This window comes from Nymphalis io, chromosome 27, assembly GCF_905147045.1.
Source record: "Nymphalis io chromosome 27, ilAglIoxx1.1, whole genome shotgun sequence".
Taxonomy (NCBI): Eukaryota; Metazoa; Arthropoda; class Insecta; order Lepidoptera; family Nymphalidae; genus Nymphalis; species Nymphalis io.
Genome location: NC_065914.1, coordinates 5,794,107 through 5,815,644, shown reverse-complemented (window position 1 = coordinate 5,815,644; position 21,538 = coordinate 5,794,107). Strand labels below are relative to the sequence as shown.

General features: G+C 33.8%; 1 protein-coding gene across 5 annotated transcripts; it reads left to right on the top strand.

Annotated features, from left to right (window-relative positions):
* The first annotated feature begins 1,960 nt into the window (after positions 1 to 1,960).
* Positions 1,961 to 20,326, top strand: LOC126778853 (fatty acyl-CoA reductase 1-like). Of its 5 annotated transcripts, none has more exons than XM_050502569.1 (14): positions 1,961 to 2,063; positions 7,491 to 7,590; positions 9,942 to 10,072; positions 10,939 to 11,026; positions 11,886 to 11,958; positions 12,632 to 12,722; positions 13,451 to 13,596; positions 14,386 to 14,495; positions 15,670 to 15,753; positions 16,438 to 16,546; positions 17,239 to 17,419; positions 18,536 to 18,606; positions 18,989 to 19,246; positions 20,033 to 20,326. In XM_050502569.1, the coding sequence occupies exons 2-14, from the start codon at positions 7,500 to 7,502 to the stop codon at positions 20,148 to 20,150; spliced, it is 1,551 nt and encodes a 516-aa protein (XP_050358526.1). In that variant the 5' UTR covers positions 1,961 to 2,063; positions 7,491 to 7,499; the 3' UTR covers positions 20,151 to 20,326. The 5 variants fall into 5 exon arrangements, with proteins under 5 accessions (XP_050358526.1, XP_050358529.1, XP_050358528.1 ...); XM_050502572.1 differs by lacking the exon at positions 1,961 to 2,063 and adding an exon at positions 3,906 to 3,929; XM_050502571.1 differs by lacking the exon at positions 1,961 to 2,063 and adding an exon at positions 6,374 to 6,397.
* Positions 20,327 to 21,538: the final 1,212 nt, after the last annotated feature.

Sequence of the window (21,538 nt, the reverse complement as noted above, 5' to 3'; positions counted from 1 at the left end):
GAATTCAACTCGGCTGGGCAGCGTTCGGGAAGCTACATGATATCTTCTCATCCCAAATACCGCAGTGTCTCAAGTCGAAAGTCTTCGATCAATGTGTGTTGACAGTGATGACTTATGGATCAGAGACGTGGTCGCTCACAATGGGCCTCATAAGAAGGCTCAAGGTCACTCAAAGGGCACTGGAGAGGGCTATGCTCGGAGTTTCTCTGCGAGATCGAATCAGTAATGATGAAATCCGCAGGCGAACCAAAGTAACCGACATAGCCCGAAGAATTGCTAAATTGAAGTGGCAGTGGGCGGGGCACATTGCTCGCAGAACCGACGGCCGCCGGGGCAGAAAGGTTCTCGAGTGGCGACCACGAACCGGAAGATGCAGCGTGGGCAGGCCCCCTACAAGGTGGACCGACAACTTAGAACGAGTCGCGGGAAGCCGTTGGATGCGGGCAGCGCAAGACCGGCCAACGTGGAAATCCTTTGGGGAGGCCTTTGTCCAGCAGTGGACGTCTTTCGGCTGATATGATGGTTCATGTTAGGTAATAGGTATTTTTTTTAATTATGTTTTCTTTTTAAATATATTTATTTACGTCCTTGATGTAAATAATTCTAATGTAAATAATTTGTTTCACAGTATCTACTTAAATCAATGTATTGAGGTAAGTGAGGTAAGATCAAAACACAAGCGCTTGATAATTATTTCCGCACCGGTGCTGGTTGTAAATTTTTTACTGACTGTAGTTGAAATAATAAAAAAAAGAAATTGTGTTAATTTATTAATGAAATATATAACTAAGTAGATATATTTATTATTAATATTAGTTAGTAGTAGATATTAGCGGTTTGTTTCTGTAAATTACGAAACTTTAACTTTAAATTAAACACGCAAAAAGTATTGTACAAAATTAGTTAACTATAAACGGTTTTAATAATGTTCGGAAGTATACTTTAGCGTGTACGCTATCTTGAGATACTTAGGCGTATATTATTCAGAGACGGAATCAGGTATGAGGTTAGTCAATACTCAAAGACCGAAGATATAATATGTTTTTATTTAAGACACGTCACAATTATTTGAGTACACTGTACTGACTGATCAATGCATTATAATAATCTAATAAGAAATTGTTATGATTTCGTCATCATGCCAAATATGAAGTACAACTAAAAAGGCGAAGTGCTGACGACACAATACTATTAACGGTAGAGGTTAGCCCATACCGTTTGATTCAAATTCTACTAATCTATAACGATTACGGTACGTTTCCAATTCAATTCCAATCCAACTTTGACTATTCTATATTTATTCGGATCGGAACCGAACCGATATGATGTTAACATAAACCGTGGTGTCAAAACCAAACTTAATTGCTAACTATGTCAACAGCCGACAATTAAATTAAAGAATAGGAAAACGAATAAACGTCAACGATTACGCTTCGATTTAATGCGATAAAGTGACAATTTGTTAGTAGAATTGGCCCCTGGGTAGATATACCCCGCATCAGATATTCTACCGCTAAACGGCAATACTTAGTATTATTGCGTTCCAGATTGGAGGATGAGTGAACCAGTGGAACTAGAATCACAAGGGACATAACATCTTAGTTCCCAAGGTTGGTGGCGCATTGGCGATATGAGGAATGGTTAATATTTTTTACGACTCCAACGTGTGTAGGCGACTTATAATCAGGAGGCCCATTTGCCCGTTCCGTAATATTAAAAAATTATACAACAAAATCATTATTAATCTTATTTATTATGTTTTTTGTTGTATAATTAAGACCTAATTACTTATATATTTAATTAATTTTTTGTTTATATATTAATTATATAAATTTTAATTAAAAATACGTCATATAAATATATTGAACGGCAACAGTCAGCTGTTGCTCGTCGAATATAAATGTCATTTTTAAACAGTAGTCCATTGTTAAGGCAATTGGTAAAGAATTGTTAAGTGTGACTTATGACTTATACGAAGCTAGTTGTAAGTAAAATTGTTAACTGCTTTATATTAGAAGTATAAATAATTGTTGTGGTTCCAAGGGATTTTTATTGGAATTTAGGTAAGTTTTAGAATTTTATTATATATATATATTTAATGCATTTATTTTTGTCATTGTGTGCTGAACGTAATATACTGCTGGCAGAAAATTTAGATGTTTTTTCTTGTTTTAATTAATGTGTTTTAGAGATAAAGAGATATATTTATGTATATAATTATTTTCATATAGTGATTGTAGTGGCTGTGCAACTCGTCTGGGTAGGTACCATACATACATTAGATATTCTACCGCAAAACACCTGTACTTGGTATTGTTGTGTTCCAGTTTAAAGAGTGAGTGAGCCAGTGTTATTGCAGGCTCAAGGGACATAACATCTTAGTTTCCAAGGTTGGTGGCGCATTGGCTATGTAAGCGATGGTTAAAATTTCTTACAATGCCAATGTCTATGGGCGTTGATGACCACTTACTATCAGGTGGCCTATATTCTCGTCCGTCTTCCTATTCTATACACTTATCTAATTAATCGAAGATATTGAGCTGAAACCATAGACAATTTACTATAATTTTTTTTTGGAATGCCTAACTGACCTCTAAACTAATATATGTAAAATTTATACTCAAAGTTGTAGCGCGTGTAGATTATTATTTTTAGGTTTAATTGTATAATATTAATATATAAGTAGGTGTACGCTTTGCAGTTTCAAGCGCTTTAAATTTGGATCGTTGACGTGAAGTGAAGCGTGAAATTCACGTTCTTTTGTTAAATAATGGTCAACATAAAATTTTTATATGGTCAAACATATAACTCAAATGGTAACGGCACCTCAGTAAAGCTCAGTCAAAGATTTTTTCCGACATCTTCGACATTATCGTAATATTTCAGATAATTTTCACAAATTCACAATATATTATACACCTAATCCCTCATCTCTTCTCTGTCCATTGGTGAAAACCGTATGAAAATCCGTTCCGTAGGTTTTGTGCTTACCGCGTTCAGACAGACAGACACGACAAAGGCTTTGTATGTAGTGATCCAATGCCGTATAAGCATTACATTATTTTGTTTAGTCAGTATTTTCTTTCTGTATCTGTGTATTGCAACAGCAAAATTTTACTGACTTACTTTGACACCATTACCTTTGAGGGATCGAGTACTGATAGTCAGCCAAAAGGAAACTCATATGAGAGCTAAAAGACATGTCTTACTGATGTCCTGCCTTGATTTATGTTACCTAATTTATCATATAGCCAGTTATAGGCAAATGAAACATGAGTGCAAAAATACACTTAGTAAGTTCATGCGAATGAAACGATAGCCTCCTGCCTATTTCTTTGTTATATCAAATTTGTAGACAAATAAAAAAAGTGAATTAAAAAATTGTCCTGTTGCTTTTCTTTAAATTCTTCTCAGGCCAAGATATTTTCATTTTCGCGACGGTGGTAGTTTTTTTGAGAATCTACAAGTTAGTGTCATTTTTATTTTCTAAGTGTAATAATTACTAACCATCCAACACCAACCTTGTGAAGATGTTATCTCCCTTGTGGCTACAGTTACACTGGCTCACTCACCCTTCAATCAACAACAAATAAAACAAAATAAAAGATGTTACAAAAGACGATCTACCTTAAAGTCAGCGTTATATTGTGTCAGTAGAAATTGTCTTGAGAAAATAAGTTTTTTCCAAGTTATTGTTATATTTATGAAAACGATAGCATTTCATGTGAAACTTATGGTACGCTAAGATCATTGCATGATCTATTGACACGTGACGTAACTAGTTGTGCAAGAAAGACGGAATATATGTGTGTATTTGAGGAAGAAAGAGACAGCCAATGATTTGGTATATAATTGAGGTCGATATAAAACACGACGCATTCTATAAAGTTGATAAATAACTTGTCGTTTGGGTTCGTTTGATTATTAAGGTAAATATAAAGAATTGTTGTATATTTATTTATACATAGCATATGTTTATATAATGTACTATTGGTTTTTACCCTTAGAGGTCAGGTGTTCAAGCTTCATATTAAAAAACATCAAGTTCACTGGCGTAACAGACACAGTATTTTATCATTTATATATATATATATATATATATATATATATATATATATATATATATATATATATATATTTATAGAATAGGAAGGCGGACAAGCATATAGGCCACCTGATGGTAAGTGGTCACCAACGCTCGTAGACATTGGCATTGTAAGAAATTTTAATCATCGCTTACATCACTAATGCGCCACCAACCTTGGGAACTAAAATGTTATGTCCCTTGTGCCTCTAATTACACTGGCTCACTCACCATTTAAACCGGAACACAACAATAACAAATACTGCTGTTTTGCTGTAGAATATCTGATCAGTGTATATTTGAGTATATTTAACTATATACAGTGTATATAGTTAAATATGTATCAGCTGTATTTGAAACATTTAGGTCGCTGTATATTGAACTTTGATTGTTACGATTGATTTCAATTGTTTCTTGAACTACTTGTCTTTTGTTTTTTAAAAGTGTCTCAATTAGATTCTATATTATTAATAAAGTAATAAAAAAATATATATTCAATCCATAATAATCGGTGTCAAATGTGCATATATAAATTTTAAACTTTAATTTGACAAAACATTGGACACAGTAGACAACGGTCTTGACGTCAGTCGGCTGTGTAAATGTGCTGGTTACAAAAATAATGAAGCAAAATAATCAGTCGACAGTTGAGAATTTCTAGCAAACAAAGACGTATGACGTAATAATATGGCGGCTACTATTTCATGATGTTTAAAAACAGATTCAAAAAAACTGTAAACTTTGAATTGAATTTTAAAATTTATTTTGTTAATTAATGAACTAAAACTAACATTTCGACAGCTTTGTTTAGCCTAAGCTATCTCAATAATATATTTTTAGATTATTTCTCGTATACTCTATACGAGAAAATACCTTTTTTTAATCTCCGCTGACAATACATTCGGAAATGCTTAAAATAACACTTAGGGGAAGGCCGGGCAAAGTGAATACCTTAATCTTTGGCGGGCTATGGGAGGGAACCAATACAGATAGATAAAAAAACATTATTGAGTTTCAAACAGTATTTATTTAACTTATTATTAATAAAGGAACAATTACCGAATAATATAGAAAGAAAACATTGGTAAATAAAGGAGAGAATAATAAAAAATTCAAGTAATCAGTCATCCGTGCAGTTGTCACACAGAAATATGTCATTTCTCTCATAAGCCGTGCATTTCTCGTGACTCCATTGCTTGAGGGAATTGTATTGGATCTAGTCATTTTTTTTATTTTATTATTATTATTTTATTATTATTTGGATATGAAGCCGAGATGGCCCTGTGGTAAGAACGCGTGAATCTTAACCGATGATCGTGGGTTCAAACCCGGGCAAGCACCACTGAATTTTCATGTGCTTAATTTGTGATTATAATTCATCTCGTGCTTTACGGTGAAGGAAAACATCGTGAGGAAACCTGCATGTGTCTAATTTCACTGAAATTCTGCCACATGTGAATTCTACCAACCCGCATTGGAGCAGCGTGGTGGAATAAGCTCCAAACCTTCTCCTCAAAAAGAGGAGAGGAGGCCTTTAGCCCAGCAGTGGGACATTCACAGGCTGTTACGGTTACGGTTATTATTTGGATAACCAACAAAAGAAAACATTATTACATTCATTTCATTATCAAACTATTAACAATAACTTAAATGTCCTTTTAATTATAGGCTATCACATCATGCAAAATATAATAATTGTAGTATATCAAGATTTAAATTAAAAAACAATAATAATAAATTCAATAAAACATTACATAATAATCAATAACATTGACATAACTAATAACATTATTACAGAAAATACAATTTAACATTTCAATATAACACAAAGTTTTAAAATATCACAAAATTAAATTAAAAAAAAAAATATATTTTATTATAGTTATTTAAAAAAAAAATGCTATATTAATGCTATATTATAATGCTCATTTTTAGCCTTAGTGTGAACGTTGATACACAGTTCATTTTTCGTTCACTATCCGTAAGCTGAGCGAGTGGCTGACCAACGGTTCTGCTTAGCAATCAGTGTCCGCAGCGAGTAGTAGACACTTGTAGTATTATACGCACAGCGATACAGCGTATTTTCGGTTTAGTGTGAACGGCCCAGCTCTCATTCGCCAAGACTCCGGAGTATACTTCGCTCCAATTTAATATACATGATAGAGACATATGTCATTCACCATTTTAATTTTGCGGTGACGTCATTGGCGAATGATTAATCGATATATGAATAGACAACAACACAACGGCAAGACAGTTCAGTAGCTTATATTCTTCGGGTAGTCAACCGATTTTCTTCTTCTTATTTGTTTAGTGAGTTCTAGTGTTATCATGAAAAACTCTTTTGGACTGTGCAAATCTATCAGAAACCGCTAGAATGGTTTTTGATTTTTATCGTGTAGCAATTAATAATTAAGTTTTGCGTATTTAATTGTAAGCTGATTGTGAAAGCTACAATGTGCTGATGTATGTGTAGGAGCAGTCAAAATTGTTTAGATAAAACACTATGTTTTCCTGAAATTATAAATAATGATAATGCGTTCCGACAATGGGCTAAACTAAGATACCGTCTAACTATCTCACTACCCTCAAAACCGAAAAACAATAATACTTATTGCTGATTTACGGTAGAATATCTAATGAGTCGATTTTACTTACCTACCATTTTTTTTAATGTGATAAATATTATTGTATATGTCATAACTGTTTGTCTTCCTAAGGGCTTGCACATAGTCCGACCTAGTGAATCGTGCCAATTAATTTAAACCCTCTTAAAGTATTAATTTAATTTATATAACTCATTTGTATAGTATATTTTGAAGTAATACCATTTGGTAGAATGTTTCCCACTTGTTAACATGCTTAGCTTTTACGATTAGATGCGTTTAATGTTATATAAATTCATTTAAATTCAAGGACATTAGACGTCTTCTCGCGCAATTCAATCAATTTGCTTCGTATCTATAATCTGTTAATGCAAATACGTGTGTATACTTGTATACTTTGTTGTGTAATTTGTACGTGAAATGTCCGAAAATGATAAAACATTTGATAAAGTTAAATAATTGTAAAGCAAAATAACGTATCACCGTAAGTCGTTTTCAATATAAGTGTGATAGGAAGTGGGTTTGGTGGTACGGCTTTGTGCAGTCCCATCTTTGTATCCTACCAACATTTTTCGCCTTCTTCTAAGGAATGGTGTGTTCTAGTTTAAAGGGTGAGTGGGGAAGCGTACCTACAGGTAAAACGTAAATTCTTAGTTCTCATGTTTGGTGGTGAATTGATGATGTAAGAAATAATTAATATTTCCTACAATGACAATGGCTGTGACGACAACTTACCGTGAGGTGGCTTATTTGCCAATTTGCTCGGTTGTTCTTGCTACATTTATTTTTAATTGTTTCAGGGAGAAAACATGGGTTTTTTAGATGATCGTGACCTTGAAAATGTGCCATCTATACAGGAATATTACAAGGGAAAAACGATTTTCATCACTGGAGGATCAGGTAAACGAAATGCCCTTAAAGAAATAACTTATTAATCGACTTTAAATAATTATCTGCTTAAAAAACAAAACCGACTTCAAACTAAATTCAAGCCAATAAAAAATTTCTTCCCCTATTTATTAATTTGTATTTATAATGAAACAAATAGTATATAATAAATTCCTTAAACAAACAAATATTAAAAAATCATTACCAATAAAAGTTTCCAATGATTTACTAACACATAAGAAAGTACAAGGCTTATATGTAATGGATAAAATTATCAATTAATTGATTAGAATGTTTCCTTACGCTTAGAATTGATACGCGGAAGATGAAAATCAATTTAGAGAGTAAATAGGATGAATCTATATAATTATTTATGATTGTATATAAGAGGACCAGTTCTCTTTGAATACGTCGGTCAATGGCCGACATTGGTATAACAAAATTCGTATTTTTATTATAAGTTTTGTGATAAGGACTTTAATAAAACGGTTATGTATACGTTCAATTTTATAAAATATGTGATTTGTATACTGAGGATTTCATATAGAAGAAGTATACTCTAAAATGGATCAAAAGCAATATATAGTAAGATAAGCGTGGCGGATGCTTAAATTAATTAGAGATTCTTTGCACAAAACCAAGCATCCGTTTAGCCTTATCAGCCATATAACCGACATGTGACGGTGACGGCTAGTACAGAACATTCTTCCCGACTGTACTGCCCGTCGTCGCGTTTGGACTCTACTACCACAGGTGGAGTAGAGTCATTTGCCATCCCGGACAATTAAAAAAAAAATGTTCATCGAAAAGCACCTTAGAATCAATAAAAACACAAAGATCTTTAATTATATTGACTCTAGAAATTAATTCGCCATCTTTTTCTGGTAAATGACATTTACCAGAAAAAAAGATGACGTTATATAACCTTATAATTTTCCCACGTAGGGGTTTTTTTTATTTCTTTAAATTTTAATTGGTTCAAACCGGATGTATACTTTACCAAACAAAAAGATAATTAGTCTAATCGATTCAGAAATCTGAGTTCTGAGTTAATGCAAATAAAAAAATACAGTCTAATTGAGAAACTCTTCTATTTTTGAAGGTTAAAAAGGATTCATGATCCAATTGACAATTCCCTATGTATTGAGTTCAGAATAGCTCCAATGTCATTGATCATCACACACATACGATTTAATTATTTAACGATAAATATTTATTCTAAAATTAAAACGTTTCTTGTCTTGTCGAGAACAAACGGAAATATTTTTGGGACCATTATATTCAAATACGATACTTTCCAAAGAATTGACAAGCTGTCACTCGTTTTCACATATTAGAATTTGTGACGTCATTTTTGTTTACAATTTCACGAACAAATTTTAGTTAAATTATTTTATTAAGCCTATAAATCGTCAATAAATAATCCTAGTCAAATGATATCAATAGCTGATATTAACTGTTTTCATAAAAAAAGAGCTACTTATAATATTGAAACTGATGGGTGCGCCCCTTATTTAAATCAAAATTATGTATATTCATATTAATATTTATTATTCAATATTTATCGGGATGGTTGGCGTTCTATGGGGGAGGCTTTCGTCCAGCAGTGGACGGCAAAAGGCTGAAAAAAAATATTTATTATTCAATACAATTCGTGAGAATCATTGTTTAATTATAAGATGTAAAAATCCGACATTCCGTATTCATAAATAATTTTACTTTTAACATCGAATGAATTTAAAATTAATACCAAACAAAAACAATCTCATTGCATATTACTCATAGATTTGAGTATTTGATATAATGTAAATTATATAGGTATGATATAAACAAGCTAGGCGTTAGTATTCGTTGATTTCCAAATTTAATTATATATATTTGATGAACGTAATTTCATTTTCTAGTGCGTCCTCTTAGTAAAAACCAAACCGATGGTGTTTGGTCCTGTAAAATGACAAAGCTTCAAATCCCAAGTCAAATCGGGCCGGTAATATATGCTTAGGTTTTATGGAGTCTGGTTTCATTATTGGAGTCCGCAAACAACAACAACAACGAAAAATCATGGAAAGCGATCCTCTCCTTCTGTTAGACCGTAGTTAAGCAGAAGGAAGTACCAAAGCGAGAAAGTTTTCAGAGTTTCAATGTCAAATCAATAATGACGAGAGATATTTTTCTGGCATCAGTGTTTAACGAAGCAATCGTTAAATAAAGTTTATAAATAAGGCCGTTAGGGATTAGAGAGTACACTTGTGTTTGCGTACACATTTGTGCACTATAATATATTCTTCGCAAAAGACCAAACACTTTTGAGCAAAGACGTAACTGTATTGTATAATGTTGTTACCTTAATTAACTTATTTCAGGCTTCATGGGGAAAGTTTTGGTGGAGAAATTGCTTTACTCCTGTTCAGATCTAGATAGAATCTATCTTTTGCTGAGGAATAAAAAAGGTGTAAAACCGGAAGACAGACTGGCTGATATATATGCTTCTAAAGTGAGTATGTTCTTGCCTTCATTTTTTTCATGCATCACATTTTCTTGGTGGTAGGGCTTTGTGCAAGCCCGTCTGGGTAGTAAAGGTAGCCAAGCAGCAATACTAATATTGTTGTCATACAACATCTTAGTTTCATAGGTTGGTAGCGCATTGGCGATGTAAGGGATGGTTAATATTCCTTACAATGCCAATATCTATGGGCTATTTATTTATGTCTATTTAAAAAACATAAGTTTTGTTTTGTAAAATAACTATTCCATTGCTTATATATAAGAAATTTGGCAACTCCTTTCTTTGTCGCACTTCCAAAAAATGGAATTCCTTACCAGCTCACGTGTTCCCCTCCTCTAACAACCCGGGTTCCTTCAAACGAGGCGTGAAGAGGCATCTTAAGGGCCGGAAAGGCGAAGGCGGCTAGTGCAGAACGTTTTTCCCGTCTGTACTGGCCGTCGTCGCGTTTGGACTCTATTACCACTTACCATCAGGTGGAGTAGAGTCATTTGCCCTCCCGGCAAATATAAAAATATATATATATAAATAAATAATATGTTAACAAAACCTTTCAGGAATGTTTATAATCTATAATTTTTAATTGAAACTGTTTTCAATATTTCTAATAAATTTCGAGATAGAGCTACTAATTTTTTAAATATCAAAATATTAATTTTATCAAATGATCAAATTGTTTAACTGACGCCACAATTCAAGTTGTTCAACAAAGTAAATAACTAAAGAAAAAATAAACATATATTTACTCTTGCTCAGAATAAATATGTCTTATTTATTGTTAAACAGATTTATGTATTGGCTTACATTCAACAAGCTGTTTGCTGTTTTCGAATTATTTATGTAAAATCATTTTTCAGTGTTTTGATCGTCTAAGAAAAGAAAAACCGGATATATTCCAGGAGAAAGTGTTTTTTATCGCTGGGGACGCGAGTGAAATTGGACTAGGTAAGATTGAAAACCATACTTCCTTACTAATAATATAAACGAAAACATGTATTTTGTAATAAACAAAACACACGTGATGAAATTTTGCATAAGTCATGTATGCAGGTTATGCAGGTATGTCAGGAATGCAGAAAAGGATATAGGGTAACACTGCCCTCCCCCAACTTACAAAGGCGTGAAAACTTTTTATAGAATGTAATAAATGTAATCAAACCAAAGTAATGGATGATTTTTAACTAATCTGACTGTTATTAACTGGTAAAACTAAAACCATAACTATCATTGTCATCATATATGATACGTATTTAAATATATTTGCACCGTGACATATTTTTTTTACTATTTAATATAGTCAACGAACATTTTTTGTGTCTTTAAAAATAAATACGGTACGTCACTTTTGTATTCATATATCCTTTTTTTATCAAAGGAAAACAAATCATATATTTTGTCTTTACACAATAAAACTTAAATTGTTCTTTAAGTAGAAATATTAAGTTAATAAAGAATAATGCTATAAATTATTATTTTTTATTCTTTTATGAAATAGGTAGGCGGACGGGCCTAACCTAATGGTAAGTGGTCACCACCGCCCATAAATATTGGAACTAGAAGAAATATTATGGGGAACTAAGATGTTATCTCCCTTGTGTCTGTAATTTCAATGACTTATTCACCTTTCAAACCGGAACACAACATCACTAAGTATTACTGTATAGCGGGAGAAAATCTAATGAGTACGCGGTACCTACCCAGACTTGCATAAAGCGCTTACGGGCTTGCATAAAGCCGTACAAACAAGTAAAACATTTTCATTTTTTTCATTCTAATTTACCTGAAACCTTTCTTGGTTTTCCAGGTATATCAGATGAAGATAGAACCTTGATTATTAACAGAACGAACATACTTTTCCACGTTGCTGCTAGTGTCAGGTAAAAACCATATTACTTAATAAAGTCGTTTACCCGAACAAACGCAATTCCACGTGTTAATGCGCAAAAAGTTGATAGTTCGCGCAACTTGACTGGAATTGCGGCATATGAAGTTTAAGTTATAAGAGTTTATATGTGCAAATAAATAATAATAAACTTTAATGATTCGTATTATCCAGGATTGAAAAGCTGTTAATTTGTGTTCATTGAAATATTGGTCTATTTTTTTAAGTACACACACAGCACAATATTAACTTTGTTGTGTGTGAATTTGCCTTACTATTTGCCTACCTAGTCGAGATGGCCCAGTGGTAAGAACGCGTGAATCTTAACCGATGATCGTAGGTTCAAACCCCGGCAAGCACCACTGAATTTTCATGAGCTTAATTTGTGATTATAATTCATCTCGTGCTTGCTGGTGAAGGACAACACCGTGAGAAACCTGCATGTGTCTAATTTCACTGAAATTCTGCCACGTGTGTATTCCACCAACCCGCATTGGAGCAACGTGTTGCAATAAGCTCCAAACCTTCGCCTCAAAAAGGGAGAGGAGGCCTTAGCCCAGCAGTGGGACATTCACAGGCTTTAATGTACTGTACTGTGTGAGTTTGTGTGTGTGAATTTGTGTGCTACATGTTATGTTGTTATACGATTATCAATTGATGTATTACAGATTTGATGACTCGTTAAAAGTGGCTGCTAGACTGAATCTACGAGGAACCAGAGAAATTGTGGAACTGGCTAAGGACATAAGGAATCTGGAAGTAGGTATTAGTTATACTCACAGCATTACTTCATCACCGATACAAATTACTAAGTGACACCAATTTTTTTGGACTATCATGATGATATTCATGACTAAAGAGGAAGATGATGTGAAAACTATCTATTGGACAATCTGGAAAACTGTTAGAATCGATGTAACATATTATAAACACAGACGTTTTCGTCTTCCAATCTAATTGTCTGTTAGGACTGGAGAGATCACGAGCAAAACCAACGGCTCTCATACGAATCGAGAAACAAACTAACATATTTCAAACTTGTAGTTGAGACAGTTTAATGTAACGTTGGTGCCAATGTTGGCTTAATTGGCACTTCTATAATACAGTTACAATACAGTTGAACAAACTTTTCTGTTAAGTGGAATTAAAAAACGTTAATCTTAACCTTAATTTCGCCGTATGATTACAGTTTGATAATAAAAGCTGAGGATTTTACACAATTTCAGCTGTTACAGGCCTCCTAGTTCAGCGTAGATTCTAGTGTAGATGTTTTGTTACTTATTTAATACCGAAGTAAACTCATTATTGCTAAGAACAATTATTTTTTACTCGATTCATTTTTGTGTGTATTTGTACATTTGTCTATATGTATGTGGAATAAGCTCCAAACCTCTTCAAAATGGGAGAGGAGGCTTAGCCCAGCAGTGGGACATTCACAGGCTGTTATTAGTGTAGTTATATATTTGATGCCTATCTTTGTGTTTAAGGTCCTTGTGCACGTGTCAACGTCCTACGCAAATACAAATAGGAAACAGATAGACGAAGTTATTTATCCCGCATTCGCTGATTGGAGGGAAACTTTGAATATTTGCGAAAATGTAGACGATCACACGTTGAATGTCCTAACACCTAAGTATGTATATAACTGCACGCAATTTTTGTCTCTCTTTTCATCTATTTCGTCTACTATAAGTATCAATTTCGTTTAAAACACCGATTCATATGAAACCATTCTATAAGGTTTACGCAAACTAAAATTAGATGGATATCAACTTATTTATTGAAGAAAAATATTATTATTTAAATATAATTAAACGAAGTTGATTTAGCGGACGCGGTGGGTATTTTGGTTTGGAAACCAATTTTTAAATATATGAACACATTATATTTTTCTTAAAAAAAGTCATTCTATCATTGTTAATTCCTTCTACCTTTTTTATTATTTAACGCTGGAAAAACGCATTACGCGATTCCCCCACGGGAACAGTGGCGCCAAGTGCGCCCCGAATATCGGAATAGCTACTAAAAAACCAGTGGTACCATTTCACCTAAAGAAGAGCGCCACGGGATCGCTTGCGCATGCTACCGTGTTATATATTTCTACCTTCATTAATTTACGTGGAACGTAATGTTAGCATTATAATTGTAGTATATATTATGTAAGTGCAGTTTTTTTTAGTTGTATTGTTGTAAATGCCTCAAATGGACTATCACACTGTACTAGCCTCCTATTATCGTAATTTTTTGTTGTGAATTTTGTGTATATGCCGATCGTTTTTTTATATTAATATTATGAAAAAAAATATTATAGGGGTAATCTTTATTAGCAAGAACCTCGAAGCGTCGAAATTCGTTTCATTCCTACGTGTAAAATACGATTTTGCAATGAGAATGTGGATAGCAGTAAAAATATTTTTTTCAGATATTTAGGAGAATTGCCTAATACGTATGTGTTCACGAAGCAACTGGCGGAACACGTAATGACCGAACAGAAAGGCAAACTGCCTATCGTCATTATGAGACCATCGATTGGTGAGAATCAAATCTATTAATTTTCTAACATCCTAAATCAAATATATTAATTACATAATATTCCGTAACAAGTTGTCAACTGTAAGATTCTGTAAGAACTCACTTCATTACTCGCCGAATGAAATGTTGCCAACCGACTTATGTTGATGTACTAGTATGTGTGTTCTTGAAATGATATGAATATAATGGTCAGTGTGCATAGCACTTTCTGACATTACACCATCGTTTTCTACGGTGTTTCGAGTTTGTTCTTATCCATATCCCTACTGTTCGGAAAACTTAGCCAAATTCAAATTATTTATTTGCAAAGTTTTAGGTTCATTTTTGATGTTACAATGGTAAAAATCCCGCCACAACAAACATAAGATTTTTTTTTTATTATATTTGTTAAACACACAGTATACACCACATTTACACACAACAAATTAACTCGTTCACACACCAATCAAGTTTCCACTTAAAACTAATTCATGTATGACAGTAAACAAGCAATTTTGTAAATTATAAATAATAATTATGAAGATTTAAACAGTTAACAACAGAAAAACAATAATATATAATAAAAATTAAATAGATAAAATAAAAACATTGACTAAGTTAACAAATACACACAAACTCTTTTTTTAAATGTATTGAGCGTACAAGAAAACATGTCCAAGTCAATAAACTTCCTATTGTAGTTCTTACAGGAGCAATATATAAATTCATTTTGAGCATAATTGGTATGCAAATGTCATATATATGTCTATGTTATCTATCGTTAATTACGTACAATGCGCGTGTTCTTTCAACGCGACACATCCCACGCACATAATATTATGTCTTTGACCATGTTTATTAATCTTGGGCATCCAAAAATAATGAAAATCTGATATATCGCAATTAGTGGTTATGAAAAGTAATTATAATAAAAAAAAATGTGTGTGGCGGCGTTAGCTAATCATAACCACAAAGGAACGTAATACCTTAGTTCCCTAATCCTTGTTTCCAAAGTTGGTGGCGCATTGGCGATGCAAGGGATGGTGAATATTTCTTACATCACCAATGTCTATGGGCGATGACTTACCATCAGCCACTTGCCATTTATATACCTATTTTAAATAAATAACTTAAATGCCTGAATAGATTTTGATTTTTTTACAAACTATTTATTAACTTGAAAACTTATTTTCAGTGATATCAAGCGCTAGCGAACCATTGGTGGGGTGGGTTGAAAACTTAAATGGGCCAGTTGGTATTTTGGTGGCTAGTGGAAAAGGTGAGATTTTTTTATTATTGACTTAATGCGTCATCAAAATTGTAAATTAAGTTAACTCTGCGCTTGAAGAGACAATGTCACTTTAATAAAGCTAACAAATTACCACTTTTTATAAACATTAATATCAAAAAAAAAAATCGACCTTATTTACAAACGTTGTTGAGCGGCTGTTTTGTGAAACACTGATTTATCTCTTTCTGTCATCATTGATTTGACATTCGAAAGAAGAAGACAGCATCGTTTGACTAATGACTCGCTAAACGAAGTTTTTAAGTAAGGAGGTTTATCATTATTTCGAATTAATCTTATGATAAAAAATAACGTCTTGAATTCAGTCACTATGTAAAAGAATTGTAATTCAGAAAGAGATAGTAAGACGTAATTGGATTCAAGAAATGTCTGATCTTTGAAATATATCCTCTGCATTACTTGGTGGTACGGCTCTGTGAGAGCCAATTTTGGTAGCTACCACACTCATCCATAGATAGCAATACTTAATATTGTTGTGTTCTACTTTGAAGTGTGGATGAGCCAGTGTAACAACAAGCACAAGGGACATAACATCTTAGTTCCCAATATTTCTTACATCGCCAATGACTATAACCGGATGTGACTTACCTTCGGTTAGCCGATTAGCCCGTCCGCCTTAATATTTTATGTAAAATATAGATATTTTTTTTTCAGGAATTCTACGAACTCTATATACGGATCCAGATATACTCTCCGATTATATACCTGTTGATGTTGCTATTAAGGCTTTTATTGCTGGAGCCTGGGCGAGAGGTGTTAAAAAGTAAGTCATGATTTTTTCTTTTTAATATTAGCTGGGAGGGCAAATGCCTCTACTCCACCTGATGGTAAGTGGTAGTAGAGTCCAAATGCGACGACGGCCAGTACAGACGGGAAGAATGTTCTGCACTAGCCGCCCCCGCCTTGCCGGCCCGCAAGATGCCTCTTTACGCCTCATTTGAAGGAACCCGGGTTGTAAGAGAAGGGGAACACGTGAGCTGGTAAGGAATTCCATTTTTTGGAAGTGCGACATAGAAATGAGTTGCCAAATTTCTTTGTGCGTAATTGATATAAAACGCCAATAAGCAACTGAAACATTTAACATGAAAATAAATTTAATATAAGATACACCAAAGGCACAGACGACTAAGGAGTCGCAAATACAAGAAAAAAAGTATTATTGGTCCTTGTAAGTAGAAAAAGCATAAAAACGAGAACGCTTCGCGAGACAAAATTGTCTTTGATCTCATCTTGATATCTTTCGTAAGATTTACAGTCCACCTCAAGGCTATGTATGAGTAAATTCTGTCAGTTAACTCAGTAAGAATTAATACATTAATAGTATATAGTTGAATATACAATGACTATAGAGGAAAAATAACAATAATACATAAGGAACGCGGATGAAATCTGAAACTTTTTTTTCGGTAATCTTATATTATAGTATTTATTCATACATATTTAAATATATTTTAGATTGGAACCTACAGACGATATAGAGGTATATAACTGTTCTACCAGCCACATGAAAACGATGACCATCGGTGAAATAGTTGACTTCGGGAAGAACTGCATCGTCCGTGAGATCCCGTTGGAGGGAATGCTGTGGTCCGTTGGAGGGTCAGTCACGCGATCACAGCTTGAGTACTACTTAAAGGTAAAAAGAACAACAAGCTTTTAACTCGATTTGACTCTTGTAGCTTTATTAAGGCCACTCTCTAAGATTCGTTTTAAGGCAGCAATTTAATCGTGGTAGCAAAATCACTCGAACTCCGAAACAGAAGAATTATTTTGTTCTCTCTATCTATAAAAGTCTGACCCATTGCCTTCAAAACAACAAACATACACACGCGCAAATACACAAAAACACGCGCACCCACACACGCACACATACTGATGATATGTTAACAATATTTTATTCTTCGCCGTTATTTAATATTTCAATTATATTTCTTTTCTCATGATTTCAAAGTGTTAAGGTCGGTCGCGTTGGTCTAGTGGCTAGATATAAGGCTGCAGACCCTGAGGTTTTGGGTTCAAATTCCAGGTCGGCTCAATCAAAAGTCATTTTTTCAGTCAGTTATTGGGTTTTTAGTTCGAAAATTCTCAGAAGAAACCTGGAGTCTCGAACTTGGAAGGTTACTCTCCTCCTAATTCTTATATTTCAATTTAGTTAATAGTATTTACTACTAGGTACTGCATCGGTCCGCGCGAGAGCCTGGTGTTCTGTAAAACAGCTAAACTAGTATCCATTATTGATTTAATATCCTGGGATATTATTCACACACGGCCATCTGATCCCAAACTAAGCAGAGCTTGTGCTATGGGAACCAGACAACTGATATATACTACTTTTCATTTGTAAATACATACTTACATAGATAATTACACCCAGACTCAGAACAAACAGACATGTTCATGCACACAAATGTCTGTCCTAGGTGTATATGACTAGATTTTATTAAGTTGGAAGATCTTTTAATTTATGGTGTATGCTTGAAAACAGTAATTGGCTCGCTGTTACCTAAATCTTATTGGGGATTTGCAAATAACATCTCTTAACCACTGAGTCTTTCGCTACTTACGCTTACAGCTTATTCAGCAGTAAGCAATATGATGAAGGCAACATTTTGGCATTAATGTAGGTAATTTTAGTGTGATGCAATTATTTCTATCAGAATAGTTTCACTTCTTCACAATCAATCAAAATTACCTGGTTATTACTTACATCACATCGCGTCGTTCGATTCATATTGCAAGTATTTATTTTCAGGTACTCTTCCTACACTTGTTACCAGCAATCCTGGTAGACTTGGTTCTTCGAATTACTGGAAATAAGCCAATGTAAGATGTAGATGTAATTAAGTTATCTAAAGACAAAGTAATAGGAAAAGTTCAGTATTAAAAATTGGCGGTAGAATATGAGATGACTGCTATAGCTACCCAGACTGGCTCGCATAAAGCCCTACCATCAAATTAATCCTGTAACATGAAGGTTCTTAAATTCCAATATTATAATTGCGAAATTTCGTTTATTTGTTTCTTATATTTTTACATCTTAACTACTCAACCGATCATCAAGAAATTTTGCCTACAGGAGTACATAAAACGACTTCGTACATAGTAAATTATATAACCTTCACTTGCCTCCATTCTACAAAAACAACGGCGAAGCTGCGAAGATTAATACACATTTTAATATATATACTATATTGTTCTTCAACAGGCTCGTTAAAGTGCAACGCCGCATATACGTAGCTAATCTAGCTCTTCAATACTTCGTGACACAGCAATGGACGTTTACAAACAAAAATATCCTTGAACTTCGCTCTAGGATCAAAAACGAAGACAAAGTACCGTTCTACTACGAAATGGAGACAATTATTCCGGAAGAGTTTTTCAGAAATGCCTGCATAGGTGGGAAGGAGTTTATTTTAAACGAAAGAATGGAAAACCTACCTAAAGCTAAGGCGCATTTTAGAAGGTAAAACTATTGTTATTATATATGTACATAAATTACGCATTATTTTATTCTTGCGACGAACTCACACGATCATTATTAACAATATTTGCTAATTTATTATTTGTATGGCTTAATATGAATGTTAATAAAAATAGTAGAATGTTAATTTTATAGAAATAAAAACCAACAACCTCATAAATTATAAAATGAGATTCGTATCCACGTTTTTAAATATGTACAAGTACATTCTCCCCTGATAGTTAAAAACATAAAGATTGTGATTTTTTTTATGTCAATGGTCAATTCCGTTCATAGATATTGGAGCTGTAAGAAATATTAATCGTTGCATGGCCAATGTGCCACCAATATTGGAAACTAAGATGTTATGTTATATATCCCATTTCACTCGCAACTGATGCTTAGATGAAGCGGAGATGACCCAGTGGAAAGAACGAATGAATCTTAACCGATAATCGTGGGTTCAAACCCGAGCAAGCGTCACCGAATTTTCATGTGCTTAATTTGTGATTATAATTTATCTTGTGCTTGACGGTGAAGGAAAACATCGGGAAACCTGTATGTGTCTAATTTCATTGAAATTCTGCCACATGTGTATCCCACTAAGCCGCATTGGGGCAGCGTGGTAGAATAAGCTCCGAAACCTTTTCTTCAAAAAGGGAGAGGAGGCCTCAGCCCAGCAGTGGCATTCACAGGCTGTTACTGTGTACTGTGATGCTTAGTTAGATTGATTAGATTAGACTGCTAATTTAAAAATTGCTTTGTAAATAATTGTTTCCGTGTTTGCAGAATGGAGCTTTTGGACAGAGTCGTTCGGACTATAATACAAGGATATTTATTCTGGTTTATTGTCAATACGGAATTTGTTACGGAGATTTTTCGGAAGATATCGAATTTGACTGTTTGATAATGGAATAATTTGTAAGATTATTTTCATAACTTCAAAGCATACGATGCCGCTACATAGAAAACCATTGTTAATGCCAACATTTTGAATTTTTATGGCCAATTAGGCCAACGTTGGACATTTCAACAGTCGTAACTAGTATGTAATGCTTTAATAAATTATACTTTATAGTTGAATATTGTGTTTTATTTTAAACTACAATTAATTTTTTTATAAAACAACTAATATTCCTTTCATTCATTAAATAGTATGTGGTATATGTATATCATAATTATTTGTATGCTAGCAGCCCGCCCCGACTTCGTACTCGTAAACTAAGGATTTTATCCCGTGCATTTTTTAAACAGGCATAAATATTCGCCAATCGAATCGCTCATACAGTAAAGTGATCAGTGACTGGTTGGTCTAGTGGCTGCAGACCCTGAGATTCTCGGTTCAAATCCCAGGTCTTTCCAATAAAACGTTATTAGATTTTTTTGTCGAAAATTCTCTCCTGCTTACTTTTTAATGCGTTTATTTATTATAAGGTTCTGTTTATGACTTCTAAGACTGGCTCATCGTACATTCGGCCCACATTATGAGACAGGCCTCTTGAGAAAGGTGGCCCGATATTTTTTGTTTAATATTAGAATTGTTCACCACCACACATAGACATTGGCACTAAAAAAATTATTAACCATCCCTTCCATCGCCAATGCGCCACCGTTCTTGGTTACTAAAATGGTTTTATCCCTTCTGCCTGTAGGTGCACTGGCTCATTCGCCCTTCAAACCGGAACACAACGATACCAAGTACTGCTGTTTTGCGGTGGAATATCGGTATGCGGTAGAATATATAATGATGAGTGGGTGGTACCTACCCAGACCAGCTAAAAAGCACCACCCTGCGTATTTTTTTTCATGCGTTTATTTAATACTGTTTTTTAGGTTCGGTCTACGTCTACTATGTGTGAGTGAGAGCTCATCGTACATTCCCCCTCATTATGGGCGTTGGTGACCGCTTAACATCAGGTGGCCCATATACTCGTCCTCCTTCCTATTCTATAAAAAAAATGCATGCATGCATGCAGTGAACATCTTTCGGCTGACGCGTCTGTATGTGTGTGTGTGTGTGTGTACTAGTTAGTAAGAAACTCAGTCGTTGCCCTTCGATTACATAGGTTAATAAAATACAATTAAATTGTTATATATACTGCATAAAAATAAAAAAATAAAAATGAATTTCAAATATAAATAGGTAGATTGATTTGTGTAATTCATTAATATTTATTGATTTTTATATGTGGGCTAACAGACAAAGCATTAGTTTGGCGTGTGTTTTGGCTGTTACTACGAAATATTTCTAGGTTTATTAATAAAACATACTCACATTTAAACATGCTTCATTAT

Bases quoted from the DNA above. Each gene is read 5' to 3' on its own strand.
- LOC126778853 (XM_050502569.1), top strand. From the start codon at position 7,500: ATGGGTTTTTTAGATGATCGTGACCTTGAAAATGTGCCATCTATACAG. The intron at 10,073-10,938 runs GTGAGTATGTTC...ATCATTTTTCAG, and splicing joins CTGATATATATGCTTCTAAA to TGTTTTGATCGTCTAAGAAA. The intron at 13,597-14,385 runs GTATGTATATAA...TATTTTTTTCAG, and splicing joins TTGAATGTCCTAACACCTAA to ATATTTAGGAGAATTGCCTA.